The sequence below is a fragment of the Micropterus salmoides genome, unplaced genomic scaffold (assembly GCF_014851395.1).
Source record: "Micropterus salmoides isolate LMB-PRFRI ecotype aquatic unplaced genomic scaffold, ASM1485139v1 Ms_hic_scaffold_4, whole genome shotgun sequence".
Taxonomy (NCBI): domain Eukaryota; kingdom Metazoa; phylum Chordata; class Actinopteri; order Centrarchiformes; family Centrarchidae; genus Micropterus; species Micropterus salmoides.
Window position 1 is genome coordinate 30,449,954 of NW_024043372.1, and position 25,956 is coordinate 30,475,909.

Here is a 25,956-nt window from a genome sequence, read left to right on the forward strand (position 1 = left end):
CTCTTCTCTCACTACCAACTTCTCTCTCTCTCTTTCCCCTCACCCACTTTCATCAGGACTGATCAGAGTCCCAATATGTGTTTCATGTGTCTAAGCAGGGAGTCTGGACCCTCCTCTTCAGCTGGTACACACATACAAACATGGTGGGAGACTCATGCTCCATTCACAAACACGCACATATCTTATTACAGTTCACACATGCAGTCCTTATTTATCTGCTCCACAGCAGCACACTAAAACACACACTTCTACATAAGCACACACTTATCACTCCTCTTAAACTTTATGGGTTTTATTGAATGATCCTCAAAGTTTCATTAAAGTCTATAAAAAAACCTCTACCACTAAAGCAGAGGAGGGGGAGAGTCAGATGTAGGCTGTAACTTGTTTTATGGAGGGGGGAAAGCACAGACACTAACAGGCTACAAAGCATTAGCTCGCTAACATAACAAGTCTGCAGCCATGGCTTAGTCCCTTTTCCCTCTTTACATGTTTGTCATTTATAACCCTGACAAGCAAGCATTGGCCGACATAGAGCAACCCTCCTCGGGTTGAGTTCAGCTGAAAGACAGAGGCAGGGCCTGGGCCGTAAATCCGGCACACTCTAATAAAGCAATAAAAGGCCATTAAAAGTCAGTGTCCCTCAGCACTGGAAGATGGATGAAAAGGTGGGAAGCGAGGGAGACACTTTTAGATGGCTGAACACACCCACACACATTTTGGCAGGTTTTCTTCCCCTCTCCACTCCAGACAAACTAGGTATCTGCAATATTGATGCCTTTCTCCTGTTGTTACTCCTCTTTTATCCTTGCTGGCTGCAGCCCGCTTTTGTGATAAAAAAAAAAAGAGTAAACACTGATTTAGAATGGTGAAGCGTAATCTTTATGTACTGTGCTGCTCACTCAGTAAGCTCTGTCTCCTCTACTGATCTGCCTTCCCCCTGCGAGCTGCACTGCAACATTTCCGCTACACTGATTTCATACCAGCCATTAGGCATGCACACAAACTTATTTAATTCACACTATCATGCACAAATGCAAATTTAAAGCAGGTTCTCACATCCTTGCTTGATTAGTACCAAAGTAGCAAACCCCAGACATAATGCAAAATTTTGCATTTTCATGATCTATCAGTGGTCGGCAATAGGCGGCCCGCGGGCCAGAACAGGCCTGCCAGTAACAATATCTGGCCCACGGCCAGATTGCTTTGATAGCGGAAAAATAAAAAATTAATAAATTGATAACGACTGGTGCTGAAACAGATCTCAGTCATGACAGCAACAGTTACTCACATAACAACTTCCTCTTAAGTGATTGTGCCTCTAAAACAAAAAACACAAGAAAGTATTTTGCAGCAATGCTTCATGTCGAGTTCATTAAGAGCTCTGAAGGAAATTCAGAAGAGTCTCTGGCCTGCTTGACACACCTCTAAAAAAGGCGTCTGTAAACGTGTGATTGGATTCCCTTGAATTTTCTCAGGGAAATGAAAATAAGTGTCCATTGGTTTATGAATGCGGATCAAATGCCGGAACGCAATTAGATGGAAACGATCTTACAAACTACCCATTGGAAGTCCCGCACAGCACCGACTGAGCTAAACGCGCACATGCATCCATACGGCTTGTTCTGGCCCACTATATAACGGCTTGGAAAAACTTAGCCCGACGCCAGACTTATTTGCCGACCCCTGATCTACATGTTCTTAACAGGAAGGACAGTCGTCCAGCAATGGGAAACCAACTCTTCTGTCTACAGTGCGTTGTTTCCCAACCTGCAGAAACATCGAAAATGAAGAGGAGAGAGAAGTAGTGAACCACAGCAGGCCAGGAGGGAGACAGTTCAACCTAGCCAAGTAATAAAACAACTTTCTACACACACACTGATCCTTGTTCCTTTCTATACAAAGAATGAGAACAAAGTGTGTGTGTGTGTGTTTGTGATTGTGCGCCTGTGTCTGTAGGTGTGGCAGTGTATTGCCAACCCTGACTGGACCCTTCCTCTGTGGCTGCTGGTATTGAGTGGCGGCCCAGAGCCAAACAAAAGCAGGCTGAGGCCCTGAGAGTGAGTCTCCAGAGAGCAGCGTCCATTCATTGTGCTTTGTGCCCAAATTATGATGAATGGCAAATAAACAACCTTGATGTGGCCCCTGCTTTGATTTTCTATGAGCCTCGGCCTCGCTGTAGTTGTAGAGCACCTCTAGCCAAGAGAAAAACGCTGGACAAACGCTCACGGAAGCTCAACTCTCAGCCTCATGACGCCTTCACATAAATCAATGGACACACAGATAAAGAAGCTGCGTCGTTCTCTCACTCCCTACTGACACACAGGCTCTCACACTATCTCTACACATCCGTAAAGGAACAGAAACGCATATATGCAGACAAACCGACATCTTGATTCGGTTGATCAGTCTTGATCAGTCCCCTCTGCTGTTAATGACAAGCTTGCGCGTAATTATATTAATTACAGTACGTGCCACACCTGTCAACTGGCCAGCCAAAGGAAAGGCAGAGCTTGACATAAGTAGAAATGAGAAAAAGGAGCAAAAGGAAGGGAAAATAAGGGAAGGGAAGAAAAGTAGAGATTCAGTAGTTGGAGAGAGTGATCAGAGGGGGAAATGGCAGAGAAGGAGGGAGGAAAGGAGAGGGTGAGAGAGAGAGAGAAAAAGAGAACGGGTAGAGAGAGGAAGCCTGATCAATTGTTCATTTTACAAAGTCACTGAGACGTGTCAGCAGTGTCAATAAGTGAATTAATTTGTCTGTGGGTCTCTGGAGCATGACACCATACCATTCTGCTCCCCTGAGACAAGCAGGGCCCCTAACCCTCTCTCGCACACACACACACACACACACACACACACACACACACACACACAAAAACATACACACACATACTCGAACATTTTTTACAAATCAATTCCATACCAGGATCATACACGGATATCAGGAACCGATACGCTGACACGAAAACATTTTCGTACAAATGTTCCTATGCTTGTAGATGCATATTCTCACCACACACACAAACATTGTGTTTTTATCATTTGGGATGACACCGTTATGACATCCATTTCCTTGAAGACTTACTCTAAACTTACCCATAACCACTACATACCTTAGCCTACCCTAACCCAAAAAACCAAGTCCTTAACCCAAAATTAACTCAGATTTTTCTTCTGTGGACCAGTTTTTTTTTTGTTCCCAAAGTGGAGGTGACTCCCTCATAATGTGTGTGTATGAAGAGATATCCCTACCATGTGATTCACCTTCAAATACATTAATTCAGACAGTTGAAAGAAATTGCTTGATGGCAAACCATTCATTCTCAGTTATTTCATTGAGGATAGGGTATACGTAAACATGTTAAATCCACTTCCTGGATGATTTAAAGGTGAACTGACTTTAGATATGTACACAAGCACAAACGCAAACACAAACACACAAACAATAATGATTCATCCTTATCCGGGCAGCCATCCCCAAGAGAGGCTATTGTCCGCTGGTGACTGACATCAGTCAGCCACCGAGAGGGGCCCTCTACCGCTTGCTGCCTGCTGTTTTCATTACAAAGCCATCACCTCCAGTACACACACACACACACACACACACACAAATACATACACATAAACTGGACACAGACATAGTCACACAGACACACACTCACTCACTCCTCTGACAGATTTCCTCTCAGTCCTGACCACCCATACTCCTGAAGCCTTTCGCTCAAGCATCCATTCAATCAAACTCTTTGTTCAGCAAACACCCACATAGGGCCCTGGCTTCCTCTCGTCCCCACTCTGTAGTTTTCCATCTCTTCCTCACCTCCCTATACTTCCACTACTTCATGCTCTGCACCTTACAGGGATGACCCCCCCCACCACCACCACCACCACCACCACCCCACTTTCCCTCATGAGGCGCAGTGTTGTTTGAGGGCTGCTGTGATGACCGCCCCAGGCTCCGCCACCACCGCACCGCTTCCTTGCCACGGCTTAACAGTGGACCCACGCTGGGAGCAGAGCACGCTGGGAGCTTTTCATAATCCCACAAACACACTAACACTGCCACACACAGACACTGTCGCTCACGGTTACCAGCACATCTGCCAGCTGCCAGAGGGGAGCGAACAGGGACGCACCGTCTCTCGCAGAGGCACACACAGACGGACGCACACACATACACACACACAAATATATATGCACACAAGAGTGGAAGTAGCAGATTGCATCCAAGGTGATAGATAGAGCACTGTGGGACGGAACTGTCTGTTCAATTACAATCATTACTATCACTTCAGGAGATTTGTCATGGTCAAAGTGAGCTGGAGCTGTGGAAAAATCACCTTGAGGCCTGTACAGTCGTGTTATTTTTCAGTTTTTGCGAAAGGGTTACGATGTCCTCAAATGTCTCTCCCAATTGAAAATGACTAAAATTAAACATAAACTAATTAATCCAAAACTCCAAACAGATGTTTAAAAAATAATGTCTCAACGGGACATGGCTGACTCTTTAAAAGCACTTGGCACATAAAGAACAATAATCTGCCAACCCGCAATCTGTCAATTACTTTCAAGCCATGAAAGCAGTATGTTTGAATGTGGCTGCTGTGCCTTTCACTGCCTGTACTCTGGCCTGGACAGTGTGAGCCATGTAGCAGTGTGAGCTGTCAATCAAAGCAGGACCTGTTAGATGGAATTAGAGAGTCTGGATGGTGTGATGGTGCCACACAGGAGAAAGAGCCTTTGCTGTGACTGATTGAGTGACTGACAGAGGGGAGAATGGAAGACAAGGAACACACACAGCTCTGGAGCTCCAACATGAGACCTCCACTGTTTGGACAAGTTGGGACCTGCTATCAAAAAATAACTGCTGCATGAGAGTAGAATCATCTTCCATAGGACATTTTAGAACGCTTTAAGGATTAAATCAACTGTCACTAAACAAACAGTTTGTGGATTCTTGATGCAGACCACACCAAGGTTAAAACCATTCTGAGCTTGAGAACATCAACAGATTAAGTCATCGATTACATAGTAATGCATGTGGATTACATTATAGATGGTACTACCTTATCCTGAGTTAGAAAACTAACTCAAAGACTGCTGAGAAATAAGACGAGTGGGGAGCACATGAGTCTGTTAGCTACAAAAAGAGGTGGACAGTGATTTTCTTTAATCAACTGGGATTTTTTAACAATCATTCCTTGTAGTAATTGAGGATCCATTTTATTCATGAAGGCCTAAATTGGGTGGATCTGGTCTGAGCCACAAATGTTAAAGTTAAAGAGGAATCACATATTGCAAATCTGGCCTGTCAGCAACATCTGACCTTAACCCCAACCCCATTTTTTTTATCATGGGTCGTGACCTCTGCCTAACTGTGGTTTTGTTGTTGAGACAAGAAGCAGATACATGCTCACACTCATTGATCTATTATCTCTCTTTCCTCCATCAGAGTCATAGATCTCCTGTTTGAGAAGAGATGGCAGTCCCTGGGTGTATTTTCTCTGAGCCTGATTTTATGAGGGAGAGCGAAGCCGTTATTGTCCACTGCTTCGGCATGATGCCTACTCATGGTCTCTGACTCAATATACCCAGAAACTGCCTGAGATGAAAAGCTGTCCAGGACACTGTCATTTACAAATGAGAGTCCTTTCTCTATCTTTCTGCCCATGACATGAAAGAATGCTTCCTTTCCTTTCTTTTCTCCTCTCCTCCTCTTCCTCTCAGTTGGGAAGTATCCATTCATCACAGTCAATCTGTTAATGCCAGTGTGTGTGTGTGTGTGTGCGTGTGTGTGTGGAGGTGATCTCCAATCTGTCGTGCTGCTGTCACCTCTCGAGTCCTACACGTCTGATCCCTGCTTATTCATCTAGCATATCATCCAAAATGCCTTTCACACACACACGCTCACACACATCCACATCATCCTCTCAGTGTTTTCGCTCCCTCACACATGAACACACACAGTTTCCATTGTGCAGAGTTCCTCCTATTACTTACGTGCAGACACACACACATACACACACACAGGTCATTTCACATATAGGCTCTCTATTTCTTCCTTTCACACAAACATACACGCTATCTCCTTGCCTCGCCTCATCTCTCACACATATTTTTTCTGTCTCTCCAGCTCATTTCTCTCGCCTCCCTTGCTCTCCCTTCTCCTCGCGGCCGTATGTCGCCTCTGCTTGGCCGTGTCCTCGCGCACAATCACAAATGCACACAACCCATTCCCCCTCATTCCCAGCCAGTCATCCTGAACAGCCCTCTGTGGGGTAAGAAGATATGAGGCTGTTGAGACATGCAGAGCCGAACAGTCCTCTGAGAATACAGGCTGTCCCACCGCTGGGAGCTACTATAGGAGGAGGTGTGTGTGTGTGTGTGTGTGTGTGTGTGTGTGTGTGTGTGTGTGTGTGTGTGCGCGCGCGTGTGGATATGTGAAAAGTGCTGCGGAAGGGAGGGAGGTTGGGTGTGAGGAGAAAAGGGTGACAAAGACAGAGAAGTCATCCACTGCGGACAAGAAAAGCAGCACAGCCAGACGTCAGATTGTCACCCTCCTACAGGTGTGTGTATGTGTGCGTCTGTGTGGAGGAGGGCTGGGTGACAGGGGGTCAGGTTGAAAAGAGTAATCTACCCAGGATTAAGAGTGCTGCTCCTGTGTTAATGTGACTGTCAATGAGAATTAAGTCCCTGGCCCGATCCTCTCCAGCAGGCTCTCCCTCTCTCTCCTCTCCTGTCCACCCTGTCACACTAATGACGCCACTTTCTGTGGAGCGCCAGTGCCACGCGCTAAAACAATCGAGAAATAATTACACTCTTTCAATACAGTACAAATTGCAGACCTGGGCAGCGGGACAGGGAGAGATATAAGCAAAGGGTGAAGGGAGGGTGTAGGGTGGGAGAGGGAGGGTGTAGGGTGGGAGAGGGAGGGTTGGAGACAAGAATGACTAACAATTACAACACGATAGGGGTTGGGTCTCATTACTGCGCCCATTAACATGCACCAAGTAATTTTCCCCTATCCGTTTGTGTGTGCGCGCATGAAAGAGAGAGGGGGGGGGGGGTCTGTGCGTGCTGTGTGTGTTCCTGTGCGCCCAATAGAGTGTGGCCATTAGGTTCCGCAACACACCTCGCTGCCTCCGTGCGCAATCTGCCCGGAGAACCCGCCGGCACCTCATTTCTCTCCCATACGTCTGAGCTCCGCGCGCACTCCTCTCAATTCCCAGTTGATCACGATCCATGCAAAGTGATTAGAAGGCGCGTGAAAAGAGCCCGGTCAGCGGATCAGCCTCGCAGATCACTCAATAGGTACTAAGCAGCGCCAGGCACCGAACGATCGCTTATTTAACCTGACGGTGGTGAAACACTGCATCAGTCTCACCTCAATCTCCCCCTGCCCTCACCGACAGCACGCGTTACACACGGTCAGCGGAATCGACGGCCAGTTTGAATCGGCTCATCATGTGTTCCATTTTTACGCATGGCAATCATGCGCCGAGATGGAGCGGAGTCACTTGGAGACGGGGGAGGTTTTCGTTAGAAGAAGAAATCGTTCCTCAGCAGAAACGTGTTCGCCGCGCTCTCAGCCAAGAACATCAAAGTTGCTTTCAGCTCGCTAGTCATTTAGTGAGTCAGTCAGCCAGTCACCACCCCTTCAATCCTGCTGCCCATGGAAAAAAATGTTCCACATCTCTACAGCCAAAGTCCCCCTCTGACCCCATCCTCGTTTCATTAGCCTATTAACCGTGCGCCATGAAAAGACACGGGGAATTAAAATGTAAATCAGTACTAATTAAATTCGAATAAAAAGCACCACCTTACCCAAATCTATACACTCGATGGCATGGTCACGGGAAATTGTAAAGGATCCAGGTGAGATGGTACAGCGCTTTTGCCACTTTCCGCTTCAAACTCCACTGATTATTTTTTCCACTACACGGGGCAATCCTTTCGAGCCTCCTTTGCAGTTCGCGGAGCCCGCGCACAAGCACACTGAAGCAGGGGTGAGGAGGGCTACTGCCACGCCAGAGTATCAGCCCTTCGGTGCCGGGTGAGGAAACAGAGCTCGCGCAGTAGCGAGGTGGTCCAATCTGCTATGATCTCGCCACGTCCCATCTCAAAACCACACTGAGGAGAAAGTCATCAGAAGTGCGTAATTCCCCCAAAGAGACACCGGGCAGATGTTTTGGAGAACACTCCACATAAGTTCATCCCCCGGCGCTTGGCTGTCACACAGAGGCGTTATAGTCGCCGGAGAGATGCTGATGAGAGTGATGGTATAGTGATGCGGGAGTGATAGTTGCGCTCCCGTCGCTCCTCCCGAGCAGGGATCGATTGGACATGAGAAATGCGATGCGAGCCCGTCTTCCCCATTCAGAACACGTGCAACAGCGCCCGCCCAGTTCACCAGCTCCCAAGTACACCCCTCTTCCTCACTGATGTCATGTAGTTTACAAGTAGCCTGGACTGTTGGGGTAAAGGGAAAGGGGGGGGTCAATTATGTGCCTCCGTGTCCAAGGATACATGATAGCCATTATTAGTTCTTCTTAACAGGTCTTAACAGTGTAATTTTTTTGCCAGCGTGAAATACTCAACATCTCCACTTTGTATGGTTAGTTTCAAAGTCTTAAAACGCGCAGGTACAACAGCTCACTAACGGAAAAATTGTACAAATGAATAACGGATTTACCTCGCCTTGTACTGTTTAATGCTGTCACAAATGTCTGATGAATGACAATCACGGTTCCTGACTGACAGGTGCTCGACTGTGCATGAGTCGATGGCCCTTCCTCATCACTTAATAGTTCGCCTCGCCTCTACACTTCGATCATGTTACAGATGGTGTCTGGATATCAATACTTCTTCTGTGCTCGGCTATACGCGCGGATAATGTAAATCTAACCAACCAACCAACCCCACCACCACCACCGAGATGTTAAATAGAATTTAATCACCTCCGCCTCTCTGTTACGCACCAGGAGACAACCTATCAATTATCCCATCCCTAGAATATTCTAGTGTGTTGATGGCGATTGATTGCTGTGCGCTGTATTTGCAGTCCTTAAGACTTAGAGGAGGTCGATGTCTGCTAACGACCCAAGGTAAGGAGTATCCCATCCATTCAGATGCCTTCTTAGTTTTCTTGTTGCCAGTATTGCTGGGTCAGACGGTGAGCCCCGTGCAAGTGAGGGTTTTTTGTTGGGAGTAGCTTAAAGATACTTGCATTTTAACGACTGTAAGCAAGATAATCAGTCTGCAGTAATCTCTATTGCCTCCTCAACCCCTTAAGACCATTTTACTCGACTGTGAATGAGTGAGAAAGTGCTGTAGGCCTATGCTATTTTCAGATTAATTTAGGTACATGCAGCCTTTTAGTTGCAGGATTCAGGAAAAAAATAAATAATAAAACATTAAACGTAGGTAAAACTCGTAGTTTCAGCACCATGGACAGGTCCAGGCGGGTTGCATATAAAATCAGAGCGCTGGACAGCTCCAGACTGTCCTGTCACTGTGCTTTGCCTTGCGCTTACTTTGCTGTCAAGTAGCTAATCCAGTTTGCCGACAAAATAGACAAAAGTAGTTTAACTGTGTAAAGTGTAAGTGAACACCAGGACGTTGATAAAACATAATATATCCTGTCTGCACCGGTCTACGGTGCTGAACCTGTGTGTCGCAATGGGGATAGGAGGCCTTTTATCTTAAAGTGAGGCAGCTAATGGATGCAACAGCCCATAGCACTTATCTCATCTATCCTTCCTCAGAGAGGCCAGATAGTATCAGAGGAAACCACATCATGTGACGTAAATACGGACTTTTAAAGTGTAAGGTTAAATGGTGTGAAATTTCTTTTACTTCCTTTATACTTCCTACTACACTTCTAGGCGTAGTTACAGAGCCATCACTTTTCTTACAATGTTTCACTGTATGCATCCGTTTCAGTGTTTTAATCTTAAACAGGGACGGCAAGTTAAAGGTTGTAGAATCATATTGCGGTGTTGTGGAAAAGGTAAGAGAATAGGCTAGAGTCCTCGTGGCATTTAATCTATCAGAGGAGCGGGGATTATTCCCCCAAATAATCATGGGAATAATCACCCATGGGAGAACAACATTAAGGAAATATCTGCTCATAACTTGAGGAATATTCCTTCCTCCTAAATCGATATTAATGCATTACTCCCGCACATCCCTCCGAAAGACAGATGGATTTCCGAGTTTGGCGGGGGGGGGGGGAATCAGCGGATTGATTGATTTGTCTGAGGTCAGTGGTGACAAATTTTTGTCTTTTGAGATAAATTATATTATGCTAATGACCACGTTGTAAAACGCAAAGACAAATTACTCTAAGAGTAGCTTCAGGCGGCAATAATTAAATAAACAGAGCCAAAATGATGCCGGTCTGGGACATGCAGTTGTGTAAATAATGGAGCAGAGTTCAGAATACTAGTCTCGATTTGGCTGTTCCAATGGAAATGTCAGACAAGCAAAAAATATAGGACACTAACGGTCACACAAAGCAGCTGTCTTGAAAACCAAACTCGTAAAACACTCCTCATTCTGTGTGAGTCACGGCTCAGACATGATCTTATGGCTTTACACAGATTCCACTCCAGTGATTAAACCGAAAATGAAATCAGCATCTCCTGCTCTGATGCATCTAAAGCCCGTTTATTGTATAGGCCTCTTAAGGGCGACAGAGAGAAGTAATGCAACTCTTCTGGAGGAAAACACACACGATTTCTTACGGCCGACGAGATAAGGCCACCCTACCATGGCTTTTTGAAGAACTCTCGGTGGTAAACTTCCTGAGGCAGTAAATGCGGGCCTTGTTCGTTAATAGTAGGGGAGAGACCACTAATTACACACGTGCATACGCTGCGCCCTGGTGGCCAATGAAGAAAGTATAAGGTCGCAGTGCGCGTGCAACGACCGCCCCACACAGAGAAGAATACTTTTTACACTGTGACTCCCTCACGTTTCAAACTTTAAGTCGAAAGGCGTGTTGGGTGATTCGATCTGCTTCTCACGTTCTGACGTCTTCACTTCCACTCAAATGCTCCATGTCGGATACCTCCAGCAGGCGGGCTTGGCGCTAAAGTAGGCTACAGGACTTGGTCATCGATTTGGAGTCGCCATGAAGGTTAATGAGAACAGACATCTTGGTTCCTCTGCTTTTGATCCCCCCTGCATAGAGATTCTTCATTTCTTTACGAGGTCACTGGCAGTAACCCGAGCAGGGCCATAAATAGTGTCCATCCCAGACAGGCCCGGTGTCTGTCAATACTCAGAAAATTCAGACACAACATCCGCAGAGCAAACAGGAGCACGACTGCTGACATCAAACTTGTGATATTGGAGCAAATACACTTAAACAAACATTGCCTTCTTATGACCGATGGATATATTTGTGAATAAATTGTTCTCACTCTCTACACTGTTTGGAACAAGCATGTCAGGGACGATAACACAGCGCAGGTTGAAGATTTGGCCTCATGTGTGATGTTATACTGCCCCCCTGTGGTTATGGTGGCTCACTGTTAATTCGGGTAGATTTTGAGGTCATCCAGATTTATTACGGTGACAGTAAAATTTGAACCAGTGCCCTTTGCGAAGAGCGCTTTCCATCCTTAGACCTGAACTCACTAAAATAATGAAAGCCACAGCAAAGAGCTGTCTGGTATCAGCAAGAAGTGGCAAAGCAGAGGCTTCAGTTTTTCCCCTCCAAGGTCAGACTTCAAAAAATGATTGATTAAATTAAGATGAATTAAATCTATGATGCCTAATATTATCCTAGACAGGAAGGCATGCTTCAGCGTTTCTTAGAATTATTTATTTCAAAATATTACACAGCTTTTGATTATGAAATTGCCTTCAAGTCAAGCAAAGCCCTGACCAGAAAGGTCTGACTGAGGTCTGAGTTCAACATGGTTTCATCAATAAATAAAAGATCAAGCTCACAGAGAGGCCAAGATACATAAAAAATTATCTTCTGATCGCTCAAAATACACATGTGCATTGCATCAGACTGCATGCAAATTGTGCTTATTCCACTTCAGACTAGTTTACTGTAAAACATCAAACCTTTAGGAAAGGTAACAGACAACAGCAGCACCCTTATCATTTCACCATACTGACAATGCATTTCCTTTGGTAAAATGCAAAGGAATTGACAATAAAAAAAATAGACATCAGTATCAAATATCAGTGACATTTTCCATCAAACCAACAAGATATACATTTGTTTAAATAATAAATGTTACCAAGTAAAAGATAGATACATCAAAAAGAGGCAAAAATAAAAGTTAGATTTAAAAGCCTGCCAGATATTTTGATATTTAGCTGACAAAACTAACATTATTTTCATTATATTGCATGAAACAACTGAATGGAGTGTTGAATTTTATTAACAAATACTTCAATGTATGGTTCAGAGTAGTTACTATTAAAGTGTTTAAAAAAGTAGTGCTGCACATCTAAGAATGCTAATTAATACTGGTATAAATAAAATCCCTCTTAGGAGTAGGAGTGTCTTCACTTTTGTCTCTTATTTTTAGAGATGTTAGTGTTTGTGATGAGCACACCTTAAAACCATGAAAATTCATTTGTCAAACTAACTGCACAAAAAGTCTGTAACTATATGCGGGAATCCAGCATGTGAATAGTGTGCAACATATTACATTTGTGTATGCTGGGTGTGCTCAGAAACTCTGGTGTGATTGTCAACAGCTCTGAAGAGGATCGCATCAAGGTGACTCTGATCAAATGTGACAAGATGTCGCATGTGAAGGGATGCCATAACAGCTGCTCATTAGCTAACTTTGTCGGTGTGGAATAAAGTAGATGCAGCGGAGATAATGAAGAAACATAGGACACATCTTATCGCTTTCCAGATGCTTGGACTGCACACGCCTCATCCTTTAACTGATTTGAAACTAATAGACCTTGTCAAAGCTATTCCACACCCAGTTGTCCGCCATCCAGCTTTGACTCATCCAGGCCCATCAAAGCAGCGGACAGGGGGTGACAAATACTCTCCCAGACCACTGATATCCACTGGTGGATGAGGTAACTTTAAAAATGACTGTGAAGTGGTCTTTAGATCACAACAAACGGCAGGTTCATATTAAAAGTTCCTCAGCAGACTAAAGTTCATCATGAGGGGTACGACGCTGCCATTTGGGATGGAGCATGACGTAATGAGCTGCTTCCAGCACAAGGCGCATGAACTCCCCCACATCAAAGGAGTAGTTGGTAAACTTCGGGTGGTCCCCGAGGGTGGGATGGTGACCCTGAGAAAAGGAGGAAAATATACACATTAAGAGGAAATATAGAAGCATGCAAAATGCAGCACAAAAGCATAGAAATGTGAGTGTTTGTGTCGTAAGGGCATCCTTGCAAATAGATGACAAAATGAAGTCTGTACATTTGTTCTGCAGTGCCTATAATTGCACATAATTAGATGTGTGCATGAGAGTGGAAATGTGTGTATATGTAAGATAGGTGAGATGAGTTGAGAAAGCTTGTGCTGAGGTGCCGGGGAGCTAATGACTGCTATGGGAGTTTCCCCTACCTTGTCCTGTGGGAGCACTTTGTCCATTTTCTGCCAAGTCACGTATCGAATGCCCCGCAGCCGAGCCAAATCTCGATAGCAACTCTCATCCTGACAATTATATCTGGGAGGGACAGATGCAGACACTTTATCTCTTGCTCTCCTCTGTCTGCCTCACTTTCACTCTTTCTTGCTCAAAGTTCTCTCTCTCTCTCTCTCTCTCTCCCTGTACACTGTGGTTCTCGCTCTGTGTCACTCACCAAAATGCACACAACGCACACACACACAAAAACATTCCAATTAGCTCCTCTACACGGGGTAGCCAGGTGTGATGAATGCCTGGTTAATTAGACAGTATTTCACAGTCATACGCCAAGTGTCTGAGGGGTACTTTGGGCGCAGCACGATGTAGCTCTCCCTGCTCCCCTCTCTGTTTTTTTCTGCCTGTCACTCACACACACACACACACACACACACACACACACACACACATACATAGACAAACAAAGAGTGTCACTGACAGCTCAAAGATGACAGCCCAGTCAGGGAGGAAAAGGAGATGTGTGAGACCCGCCCCGTGCATCCCTATGAAGATGTCAGAGTTGTGGGTGATCCTCAACTGCACCAGAAAGGGAACATCCCTGAAAGACAGACAGGGAGTCGCACATCAATCATCTTCATTGTGTAAACACTGTCACTATTACACAATTTAAAAACAGCACTGTTACATCCTTGACCAATACTAAGCAGCACTGAATAGTTCCTGTAGTACTGTGGCAAGCACTCCATAACTCACTTGTATTTGTAGTCCACCACATTGACCTCCAGTAAAGGCACAGTCTTGAGGGCATTTACCAGCTGTAACAACAAAAGAGGGACGTGTACTTGGATCAATGAGAGCGCAAACAAATCTGGGCAGTGACCATATAAATCACAGGCCTTTTTTACATGTACTGTTTGTAGCAAATAAGATTTTGAATAGGCACTTAACAGATGTGGGCAGTAAATCAATGGTGGAAAGGAGGAGCTGAGGGAGTGGGAGGAGGAGGTGGCAGAACACGATGGAGAGAAAAAAGAGCAAGTGCAAGAAAGTAAGAGACAGAAAGAAGGAGGGAGGGTGTAGCTGGACTCACCTCCACTTGGTTTAAAATCCGTCTGTATTCTGTGCTGCGTGCCAGCAGGGTGACACGAACACGCCCCTCCTGAAAACAGCAATGCACCCAATAATCAATCAGCCAAGGACAGAAAAGATGGGCGTCTGGAAAACATGATGCTCATTCAACATAACTAAAAAGCCTCACTTCAAATGTCTCTTTTATACAGCACAGAGAAAATGACAAATTAGCTAAAAATCACATTCCAATGCATTTTTTTAAAGTGGATTCAAAGCTTTTTTTTTCTGAAGTGCTCTTATCAGGTAATACATTGTGTACTAAGATGCTTCTTTTTCTATGTTCTTTTACTGCCACCTTGTGTTCTGAAAGAGAATTTAGACTGAGGTATCAACATTTGTAACATAGAAATAAACACTAAGGATCAAAATTTAACTATCCTTAAATCAATGACAATAAGATCAATGTACAACCTGTGCAATCTACTGTACACAAACAACCAGCCAAACTACAGCTAAACACATCACTATAAGCAGTGGACATTAACACAGACCTCATTTCATCTTTTCCCTCTCTTGAAAAATCCTTTTTAAAAGTACTGAAAAGACCAGACCAGAGCAAATTAGGATGAGGGGAAGATAGAAGGAGAGGGCGGTAGGGGCAGATGAATAGGACACAATAGAAGAGAGCAGCAGTGTGAATCTCTGGCTGTGCCATTAATCTAGGCATAAAAGGAGGAGCTGGTGAGAGGGTCAGGGCCGAGAAGACTTCTCATTCAGTCGCTGGCCTGCTATCGGTAGCAGTCCCATGTCTCGCTAAAAAGCCTCTTAACATATTTCAAGTGAAGGTCATGAATACCCAATGAGCTGCTCCACAGGAAGGAAAAAGTTATCGAGCTTTGCTGGTCATAAAGATACAGCCAACAGCTTCAGACCTGGGATAATAAAACACCCGTGTGGACTGCTGCAGAGATATGGATGCAGGAGATGAATAAAAAGGTGAGTGCATAGCTGTGACAGTATAAACATGCGAGTACACACAGTATTTATGCATGTACTCTTAAAGAAACTAGAGAGGTACTCAAATAAGGTAGGAGGTCTTTCCCTGACATGATCATAGCAATGAGATCACCAGTGAAGTCAGTTTGACTCCATCGCACCTAGTTGATTATTCTATTAATCAAATTAAGATCTATTGTAGCCTTTTCTTAAAAATTGTGTTTTCTCTCGTTTGCTATGTGTCAGAGGTGTTACCCAATCCGCAGCGAGATGTATTTCAACACTACTGAATTAAAAAGGCACGAAAGTGCAAGCAAACTGAATTGCACCCAGGCCACGGCGCACAAAAAGCACAATACTAGCCACTACACGACAAGGCAGAGATTGTTTCCTGTTACAGCACCACCAACTATCACACTGTAGTGGAGTCACTAAGCCAAGTCTATTCTATAGATGGAGAATGTGAGGCTTGGCATTCTGGCTGCGAGGACGCCACAGCTGATCGCAGCCATTGTAGACAAAGCTTGGAATTCATTCATTTGTCAACGTCATGAAATCATGCAACAGAAACGTTGCTTTGGCGAAGAGGATTTCTTGTCACCAACACTGACTGAAGGCTGCAGTCCACCGCGCTCTGCGTTCTGGCTGCGAGGAGGACGCCACAGCTGATCGCAGCCATTCTAGACAAAGCTTGGGATTCCACCAGATGCGCCGCAGAGCGATTCAGAAGCAGCTCTCTGCTTTGCTCAGTGGAGAATACGAGGCTAGTCTATTGTTGACAGAAGCTGCGTAAAGCTGCACCGAGCAGATCAAATTGCCCAGGAAGTCAGACACTGAAACAGCATAGAGAATCCGATCAAAAAAGACAAAACACTCTGCCTGTTACTTAAGTCTGTATATGTTTCTGTGATTGGAAGAGATGTGTCTTTGTGTTGCCACTACTGTTTCTATGGCTTCCATATAAAAGATATATTTGACTGCTTTCTAAGTTATCCACATAGGCATAGCTGCACAAGCTGATGGAACATGTTGGTGTCCTATTTGAAATGGCATTTCACTGCTCACGCTCCCTGGTGGTCTAGTGGCTAGGATTCGGCGCTCTCACCGCCGCGGCCGGGTTCGATTCCCGGTCAGGGAAAGTACACTTTATGTCTGTCTGTGACTGTGAATTTGCTGCTTGACAATAGTAATGTTGATCATTTGTCAATTTCATGAAATCATGCAACGGAAATGTTGCTTTGGCGAAGAGGATTTCTTGTCACCAACAATGACTGAAGGCTGCAGTCCACCGCGCTCTACGTTCTAGCTGCGAGGAGGACGCCACAGCTGATCGCAGCCATTCTGGACAAAGTGGCTCTCTGCTTTGCTCAGTGGAAAATACGAGGCTAGTCTATTGTTGACAGAAGCTGCGTAAAGCTGCACCGAGCAGATCAAATTGCCCAGGAAGTCAGACACTGAAAGAGCATAGAGAATCCGATCAAAAAAGACAAAACACTTGTCTGTTAGGTCTGTTTATGTTTATGTGATTAGAAGAGATGTGTGAATTAGCTGCTTGACAATAGTAATAATGATTCTCTTACCACTGCTACGCAGACGACACGCAACCCTACCTATCCTTCCCGCCAGGCGATCCCACTGTCTCGTTGCAGATCACGGACTGTCTATCGACATATCTGCATGGATGAAGGCTTGCGACCTTCAACTAAACCTCTCTAAGACTGAACTCTTGGTCATTCCAGCCAAGCAATCTATCCACCATAACATCAAACTACAAATTGACTACGCAACCATCACTCCAACCAAGGTGGTGAGAAACTTGGGTGTCATGATTGGTGACCAGCTGTCCTTTTCAGACCATGTTGCTACTGTCTCTCGGTCATGCCACTTGTATATACAATACAATGATCTTGTATTGATTGCACTTTTTGTTAACTCTTACTTCCTTCCCTAGGTATTTACCCCATTGATGTGATATGTACTGTGAGCTCTTACTAGTATTTATTGCTGCTCTTACTAGTATGTATTGTCAGTAGTTGATGCTCTGTTGATGCTTGTATGTTGTTCCTCAAATGTAAGTCGCTTTGGATAAAAGCGTCTGCCAAATGAGTAAATGTAAATGTAAATGATCATTTGTCAACGTCATGAAATCATGCAACAGAAACGTTGCTTTGGCGAAGAGGATTTCTTGTCACCAACACTGACTGAAGGCTGCAGTCCACCGCGCTCTGCGTTCTGGCTGCGAGGAGGACGCCACAGCTGATCGCAGCCATTCTAGACAAAGCTTGGGATTCCACCAGATGCGCCGCAGAGCGATTCAGAAGCGGCTCTCTGCTTTGCTCGTGGAGAATACGAGGCTAGTCTATTGTTGACAGAAGCTGCGTAAAGCTGCACCGAGCAGATCAAATTGCCCAGGAAGTCAGACACTGAAACAGCATAGAGAATCCGATCAAAAAAGACAAAACACTCTGCCTGTTACTTAAGTCTGTATATGTTTCTGTGATTGGAAGAGATGTGTCTTTGTGTTGCCACTACTGTTTCTATGGCTTCCATATAAAAGATATATTTGACTGCTTTCTAAGTTATCCACATAGGCATAGCTGCACAAGCTGATGGAACATGTTGGTGTCCTATTTGAAATGGCATTTCACTGCTCACGCTCCCTGGTGGTCTAGTGGCTAGGATTCGGCGCTCTCACCGCCGCGGCCCGGGTTCGATTCCCGGTCAGGGAAAGTACACTTTATGTCTGTCTGTGACTGTGAATTTGCTGCTTGACAATAGTAATGTTGATCATTTGTCAATTTCATGAAATCATGCAACGGAAATGTTGCTTTGGCGAAGAGGATTTCTTGTCACCAACAATGACTGAAGGCTGCAGTCCACCGCGCTCTACGTTCTAGCTGCGAGGAGGACGCCACAGCTGATCGCAGCCATTCTGGACAAAGTGGCTCTCTGCTTTGCTCAGTGGAAAATACGAGGCTAGTCTATTGTTGACAGAAGCTGCGTAAAGCTGCACCGAGCAGATCAAATTGCCCAGGAAGTCAGACACTGAAAGAGCATAGAGAATCCGATCAAAAAAGACAAAACACTTGTCTGTTAGGTCTGTTTATGTTTATGTGATTAGAAGAGATGTGTGAATTAGCTGCTTGACAATAGTAATAATGATTCTCTTACCACTGCTACGCAGACGACACGCAACCCTACCTATCCTTCCCGCCAGGCGATCCCACTGTCTCGTTGCAGATCACGGACTGTCTATCGACATATCTGCATGGATGAAGGCTTGCGACCTTCAACTAAACCTCTCTAAGACTGAACTCTTGGTCATTCCAGCCAAGCAATCTATCCACCATAACATCAAACTACAAATTGACTACGCAACCATCACTCCAACCAAGGTGGTGAGAAACTTGGGTGTCATGATTGGTGACCAGCTGTCCTTTTCAGACCATGTTGCTACTGTCTCTCGGTCATGCCACTTGTATATACAATACAATGATCTTGTATTGATTGCACTTTTTGTTAACTCTTACTTCCTTCCCTAGGTATTTACCCCATTGATGTGATATGTACTGTGAGCTCTTACTAGTATTTATTGCTGCTCTTACTAGTATGTATTGTCAGTAGTTGATGCTCTGTTGATGCTTGTATGTTGTTCCTCAAATGTAAGTCGCTTTGGATAAAAGCGTCTGCCAAATGAGTAAATGTAAATGTAAATGATCATTTGTCAACGTCATGAAATCATGCAACAGAAACGTTGCTTTGGCGAAGAGGATTTCTTGTCACCAACACTGACTGAAGGCTGCAGTCCACCGCGCTCTGCGTTCTGGCTGCGAGGAGGACGCCACAGCTGATCGCAGCCATTCTAGACAAAGCTTGGGATTCCACCAGATGCGCCGCAGAGCGATTCAGAAGCGGCTCTCTGCTTTGCTCGTGGAGAATACGAGGCTAGTCTATTGTTGACAGAAGCTGCGTAAAGCTGCACCGAGCAGATCAAATTGCCCAGGAAGTCAGACACTGAAACAGCATAGAGAATCCGATCAAAAAAGACAAAACACTCTGCCTGTTACTTAAGTCTGTATATGTTTCTGTGATTGGAAGAGATGTGTCTTTGTGTTGCCACTACTGTTTCTATGGCTTCCATATAAAAGATATATTTGACTGCTTTCTAAGTTATCCACATAGGCATAGCTGCACAAGCTGATGGAACATGTTGGTGTCCTATTTGAAATGGCATTTCACTGCTCACGCTCCCTGGTGGTCTAGTGGCTAGGATTCGGCGCTCTCACCGCCGCGGCCCGGGTTCGATTCCCGGTCAGGGAAAGTACACTTTATGTCTGTCTGTGACTGTGAATTTGCTGCTTGACAATAGTAATGTTGATCATTTGTCAATTTCATGAAATCATGCAACGGAAATGTTGCTTTGGCGAAGAGGATTTCTTGTCACCAACAATGACTGAAGGCTGCAGTCCACCGCGCTCTACGTTCTAGCTGCGAGGAGGACGCCACAGCTGATCGCAGCCATTCTGGACAAAGTGGCTCTCTGCTTTGCTCAGTGGAAAATACGAGGCTAGTCTATTGTTGACAGAAGCTGCGTAAAGCTGCACCGAGCAGATCAAATTGCCCAGGAAGTCAGACACTGAAAGAGCATAGAGAATCCGATCAAAAAAGACAAAACACTTGTCTGTTAGGTCTGTTTATGTTTATGTGATTAGAAGAGATGTGTGAATTAGCTGCTTGACAATAGTAATAATGATTCTCTTACCACTGCTACGCAGACGACACGCAACCCTACCTATCCTTCCCGCCAGGCGATCCCACTGTCTCGTTGCAGATCACGGACTGTCTATCGACATATCTGCATGGATGAAGGCTTGCGACCTTCAACTAAACCTCTCTAAGACTGAACTCTTGGTCATTCCAGCCAAGCAATCTATCCACCATAACATCAAACTACAAATTGACTACGCAACCATCACTCCAACCAAGGTGGTGAGAAACTTGGGTGTCATGATTGGTGACCAGCTGTCCTTTTCAGACCATGTTGCTACTGTCTCTCGGTCATGCCACTTGTATATACAATACAATGATCTTGTATTGATTGCACTTTTTGTTAACTCTTACTTCCTTCCCTAGGTATTTACCCCATTGATGTGATATGTACTGTGAGCTCTTACTAGTATTTATTGCTGCTCTTACTAGTATGTATTGTCAGTAGTTGATGCTCTGTTGATGCTTGTATGTTGTTCCTCAAATGTAAGTCGCTTTGGATAAAAGCGTCTGCCAAATGAGTAAATGTAAATGTAAATGATCATTTGTCAACGTCATGAAATCATGCAACAGAAACGTTGCTTTGGCGAAGAGGATTTCTTGTCACCAACACTGACTGAAGGCTGCAGTCCACCGCGCTCTGCGTTCTGGCTGCGAGGAGGACGCCACAGCTGATCGCAGCCATTCTAGACAAAGCTTGGGATTCCACCAGATGCGCCGCAGAGCGATTCAGAAGCGGCTCTCTGCTTTGCTCAGTGGAGAATACGAGGCTAGTCTATTGTTGACAGAAGCTGCGTAAAGCTGCACCGAGCAGATCAAATTGCCCAGGAAGTCAGACACTGAAACAGCATAGAGAATCCGATCAAAAAAGACAAAACACTCTGCCTGTTACTTAAGTCTGTATATGTTTCTGTGATTGGAAGAGATGTGTCTTTGTGTTGCCACTACTGTTTCTATGGCTTCCATATAAAAGATATATTTGACTGCTTTCTAAGTTATCCACATAGGCATAGCTGCACAAGCTGATGGAACATGTTGGTGTCCTATTTGAAATGGCATTTCACTGCTCACGCTCCCTGGTGGTCTAGTGGCTAGGATTCGGCGCTCTCACCGCCGCGGCCCGGGTTCGATTCCCGGTCAGGGAAAGTACACTTTATGTCTGTCTGTGACTGTGAATTTGCTGCTTGACAATAGTAATGTTGATCATTTGTCAATTTCATGAAATCATGCAACGGAAATGTTGCTTTGGCGAAGAGGATTTCTTGTCACCAACAATGACTGAAGGCTGCAGTCCACCGCGCTCTACGTTCTAGCTGCGAGGAGGACGCCACAGCTGATCGCAGCCATTCTGGACAAAGTGGCTCTCTGCTTTGCTCAGTGGAAAATACGAGGCTAGTCTATTGTTGACAGAAGCTGCGTAAAGCTGCACCGAGCAGATCAAATTGCCCAGGAAGTCAGACACTGAAAGAGCATAGAGAATCCGATCAAAAAAGACAAAACACTTGTCTGTTAGGTCTGTTTATGTTTATGTGATTAGAAGAGATGTGTGAATTAGCTGCTTGACAATAGTAATAATGATTCTCTTACCACTGCTACGCAGACGACACGCAACCCTACCTATCCTTCCCGCCAGGCGATCCCACTGTCTCGTTGCAGATCACGGACTGTCTATCGACATATCTGCATGGATGAAGGCTTGCGACCTTCAACTAAACCTCTCTAAGACTGAACTCTTGGTCATTCCAGCCAAGCAATCTATCCACCATAACATCAAACTACAAATTGACTACGCAACCATCACTCCAACCAAGGTGGTGAGAAACTTGGGTGTCATGATTGGTGACCAGCTGTCCTTTTCAGACCATGTTGCTACTGTCTCTCGGTCATGCCACTTGTATATACAATACAATGATCTTGTATTGATTGCACTTTTTGTTAACTCTTACTTCCTTCCCTAGGTATTTACCCCATTGATGTGATATGTACTGTGAGCTCTTACTAGTATTTATTGCTGCTCTTACTAGTATGTATTGTCAGTAGTTGATGCTCTGTTGATGCTTGTATGTTGTTCCTCAAATGTAAGTCGCTTTGGATAAAAGCGTCTGCCAAATGAGTAAATGTAAATGTAAATGATCATTTGTCAACGTCATGAAATCATGCAACAGAAACGTTGCTTTGGCGAAGAGGATTTCTTGTCACCAACACTGACTGAAGGCTGCAGTCCACCGCGCTCTGCGTTCTGGCTGCGAGGAGGACGCCACAGCTGATCGCAGCCATTCTAGACAAAGCTTGGGATTCCACCAGATGCGCCGCAGAGCGATTCAGAAGCGGCTCTCTGCTTTGCTCCGTGGAGAATACGAGGCTAGTCTATTGTTGACAGAAGCTGCGTAAAGCTGCACCGAGCAGATCAAATTGCCCAGGAAGTCAGACACTGAAACAGCATAGAGAATCCGATCAAAAAAGACAAAACACTCTGCCTGTTACTTAAGTCTGTATATGTTTCTGTGATTGGAAGAGATGTGTCTTTGTGTTGCCACTACTGTTTCTATGGCTTCCATATAAAAGATATATTTGACTGCTTTCTAAGTTATCCACATAGGCATAGCTGCACAAGCTGATGGAACATGTTGGTGTCCTATTTGAAATGGCATTTCACTGCTCACGCTCCCTGGTGGTCTAGTGGCTAGGATTCGGCGCTCTCACCGCCGCGGCCCGGGTTCGATTCCCGGTCAGGGAAAGTACACTTTATGTCTGTCTGTGACTGTGAATTTGCTGCTTGACAATAGTAATGTTGATCATTTGTCAATTTCATGAAATCATGCAACGGAAATGTTGCTTTGGCGAAGAGGATTTCTTGTCACCAACAATGACTGAAGGCTGCAGTCCACCGCGCTCTACGTTCTAGCTGCGAGGAGGACGCCACAGCTGATCGCAGCCATTCTGGACAAAGTGGCTCTCTGCTTTGCTCAGTGGAAAATACGAGGCTAGTCTATTGTTGACAGAAGCTGCGTAAAGCTGCACCGAGCAGATCAAATTGCCCAGGAAGTCAGACACTGAAAGAGCATAGAGAATCCGATCAAAAAAGACAAAACACTCTGCCTGTTACTTAAGTCTGTATATGTTTCTGTGATTGGAAGAGATGTGTCTTTGTGTTGCCACTACTGTTTCTATGGCTTCCATATAAAAGATATATTTGACTGCTTTCTAAGTTATCCACATAGGCATAGCTGCACAAGCTGATGGAACATGTTGGTGTCCTATTTGAAATGGCATTTCACTGCTCACGCTCCCTGGTGGTCTAGTGGCTAGGATTCGGCGCTCTCACCGCCGCGGCCCGGGTTCGATTCCCGGTCAGGGAAAGTACACTTTATGTCTGTCTGTGACTGTGAATTTGCTGCTTGACAATAGTAATGTTGATCATTTGTCAATTTCATGAAATCATGCAACGGAAATGTTGCTTTGGCGAAGAGGATTTCTTGTCACCAACAATGACTGAAGGCTGCAGTCCACCGCGCTCTACGTTCTAGCTGCGAGGAGGACGCCACAGCTGATCGCAGCCATTCTGGACAAAGTGGCTCTCTGCTTTGCTCAGTGGAAAATACGAGGCTAGTCTATTGTTGACAGAAGCTGCGTAAAGCTGCACCGAGCAGATCAAATTGCCCAGGAAGTCAGACACTGAAAGAGCATAGAGAATCCGATCAAAAAAGACAAAACACTTGTCTGTTAGGTCTGTTTATGTTTATGTGATTAGAAGAGATGTGTGAATTAGCTGCTTGACAATAGTAATAATGATTCTCTTACCACTGCTACGCAGACGACACGCAACCCTACCTATCCTTCCCGCCAGGCGATCCCACTGTCTCGTTGCAGATCACGGACTGTCTATCGACATATCTGCATGGATGAAGGCTTGCGACCTTCAACTAAACCTCTCTAAGACTGAACTCTTGGTCATTCCAGCCAAGCAATCTATCCACCATAACATCAAACTACAAATTGACTACGCAACCATCACTCCAACCAAGGTGGTGAGAAACTTGGGTGTCATGATTGGTGACCAGCTGTCCTTTTCAGACCATGTTGCTACTGTCTCTCGGTCATGCCACTTGTATATACAATACAATGATCTTGTATTGATTGCACTTTTTGTTAACTCTTACTTCCTTCCCTAGGTATTTACCCCATTGATGTGATATGTACTGTGAGCTCTTACTAGTATTTATTGCTGCTCTTACTAGTATGTATTGTCAGTAGTTGATGCTCTGTTGATGCTTGTATGTTGTTCCTCAAATGTAAGTCGCTTTGGATAAAAGCGTCTGCCAAATGAGTAAATGTAAATGTAAATGATCATTTGTCAACGTCATGAAATCATGCAACAGAAACGTTGCTTTGGCGAAGAGGATTTCTTGTCACCAACACTGACTGAAGGCTGCAGTCCACCGCGCTCTGCGTTCTGGCTGCGAGGAGGACGCCACAGCTGATCGCAGCCATTCTAGACAAAGCTTGGGATTCCACCAGATGCGCCGCAGAGCGATTCAGAAGCGGCTCTCTGCTTTGCTCCGTGGAGAATACGAGGCTAGTCTATTGTTGACAGAAGCTGCGTAAAGCTGCACCGAGCAGATCAAATTGCCCAGGAAGTCAGACACTGAAACAGCATAGAGAATCCGATCAAAAAAGACAAAACACTCTGCCTGTTACTTAAGTCTGTATATGTTTCTGTGATTGGAAGAGATGTGTCTTTGTGTTGCCACTACTGTTTCTATGGCTTCCATATAAAAGATATATTTGACTGCTTTCTAAGTTATCCACATAGGCATAGCTGCACAAGCTGATGGAACATGTTGGTGTCCTATTTGAAATGGCATTTCACTGCTCACGCTCCCTGGTGGTCTAGTGGCTAGGATTCGGCGCTCTCACCGCCGCGGCCCGGGTTCGATTCCCGGTCAGGGAAAGTACACTTTATGTCTGTCTGTGACTGTGAATTTGCTGCTTGACAATAGTAATGTTGATCATTTGTCAATTTCATGAAATCATGCAACGGAAATGTTGCTTTGGCGAAGAGGATTTCTTGTCACCAACAATGACTGAAGGCTGCAGTCCACCGCGCTCTACGTTCTAGCTGCGAGGAGGACGCCACAGCTGATCGCAGCCATTCTGGACAAAGTGGCTCTCTGCTTTGCTCAGTGGAAAATACGAGGCTAGTCTATTGTTGACAGAAGCTGCGTAAAGCTGCACCGAGCAGATCAAATTGCCCAGGAAGTCAGACACTGAAAGAGCATAGAGAATCCGATCAAAAAAGACAAAACACTTGTCTGTTAGGTCTGTTTATGTTTATGTGATTAGAAGAGAGTGTGAATTAGCTGCTTGACAATAGTAATAATGATTCTCTTACCACTGCTACGCAGACGACACGCAACCCTACCTATCCTTCCCGCCAGGCGATCCCACTGTCTCGTTGCAGATCACGGACTGTCTATCGACATATCTGCATGGATGAAGGCTTGCGACCTTCAACTAAACCTCTCTAAGA

At 45.0% G+C, this 25,956-nt stretch overlaps 1 protein-coding gene and 7 non-coding genes across 8 annotated transcripts in view; 7 read left to right on the plus strand and 1 right to left on the minus strand.

Annotated features, from left to right (window-relative positions):
* Positions 1 to 11,808: 11,808 nt before the first annotated feature.
* The window catches only part of eogt (EGF domain-specific O-linked N-acetylglucosamine (GlcNAc) transferase), a gene marked incomplete in the record, with an annotated part of 31,618 nt that continues 17,470 nt past the window's right edge, over positions 11,809 to 25,956 (minus strand). Inside the window, 5 exon segments of the mRNA XM_038697626.1 lie at positions 11,809 to 13,289; positions 13,571 to 13,673; positions 14,071 to 14,190; positions 14,346 to 14,407; positions 14,683 to 14,751. Coding sequence (XP_038553554.1) covers positions 13,143 to 13,289; positions 13,571 to 13,673; positions 14,071 to 14,190; positions 14,346 to 14,407; positions 14,683 to 14,751 — 501 coding nt within the window.
* On the plus strand, positions 16,727 to 16,797 carry trnae-cuc. Its single transcript has one exon. It is a non-coding gene; the product is annotated as a tRNA-Glu (tRNA).
* On the plus strand, positions 18,317 to 18,388 carry trnae-cuc. The gene has a single exon. It is a non-coding gene; the product is annotated as a tRNA-Glu (tRNA).
* Positions 19,908 to 19,979, plus strand: trnae-cuc. The gene has a single exon. It is a non-coding gene; the product is annotated as a tRNA-Glu (tRNA).
* trnae-cuc lies at positions 21,500 to 21,571 on the plus strand. The gene has a single exon. It is a non-coding gene; the product is annotated as a tRNA-Glu (tRNA).
* trnae-cuc lies at positions 23,092 to 23,163 on the plus strand. Its single transcript has one exon. It is a non-coding gene; the product is annotated as a tRNA-Glu (tRNA).
* trnae-cuc lies at positions 23,714 to 23,785 on the plus strand. The gene has a single exon. It is a non-coding gene; the product is annotated as a tRNA-Glu (tRNA).
* Positions 25,306 to 25,377, plus strand: trnae-cuc. Its single transcript has one exon. It is a non-coding gene; the product is annotated as a tRNA-Glu (tRNA).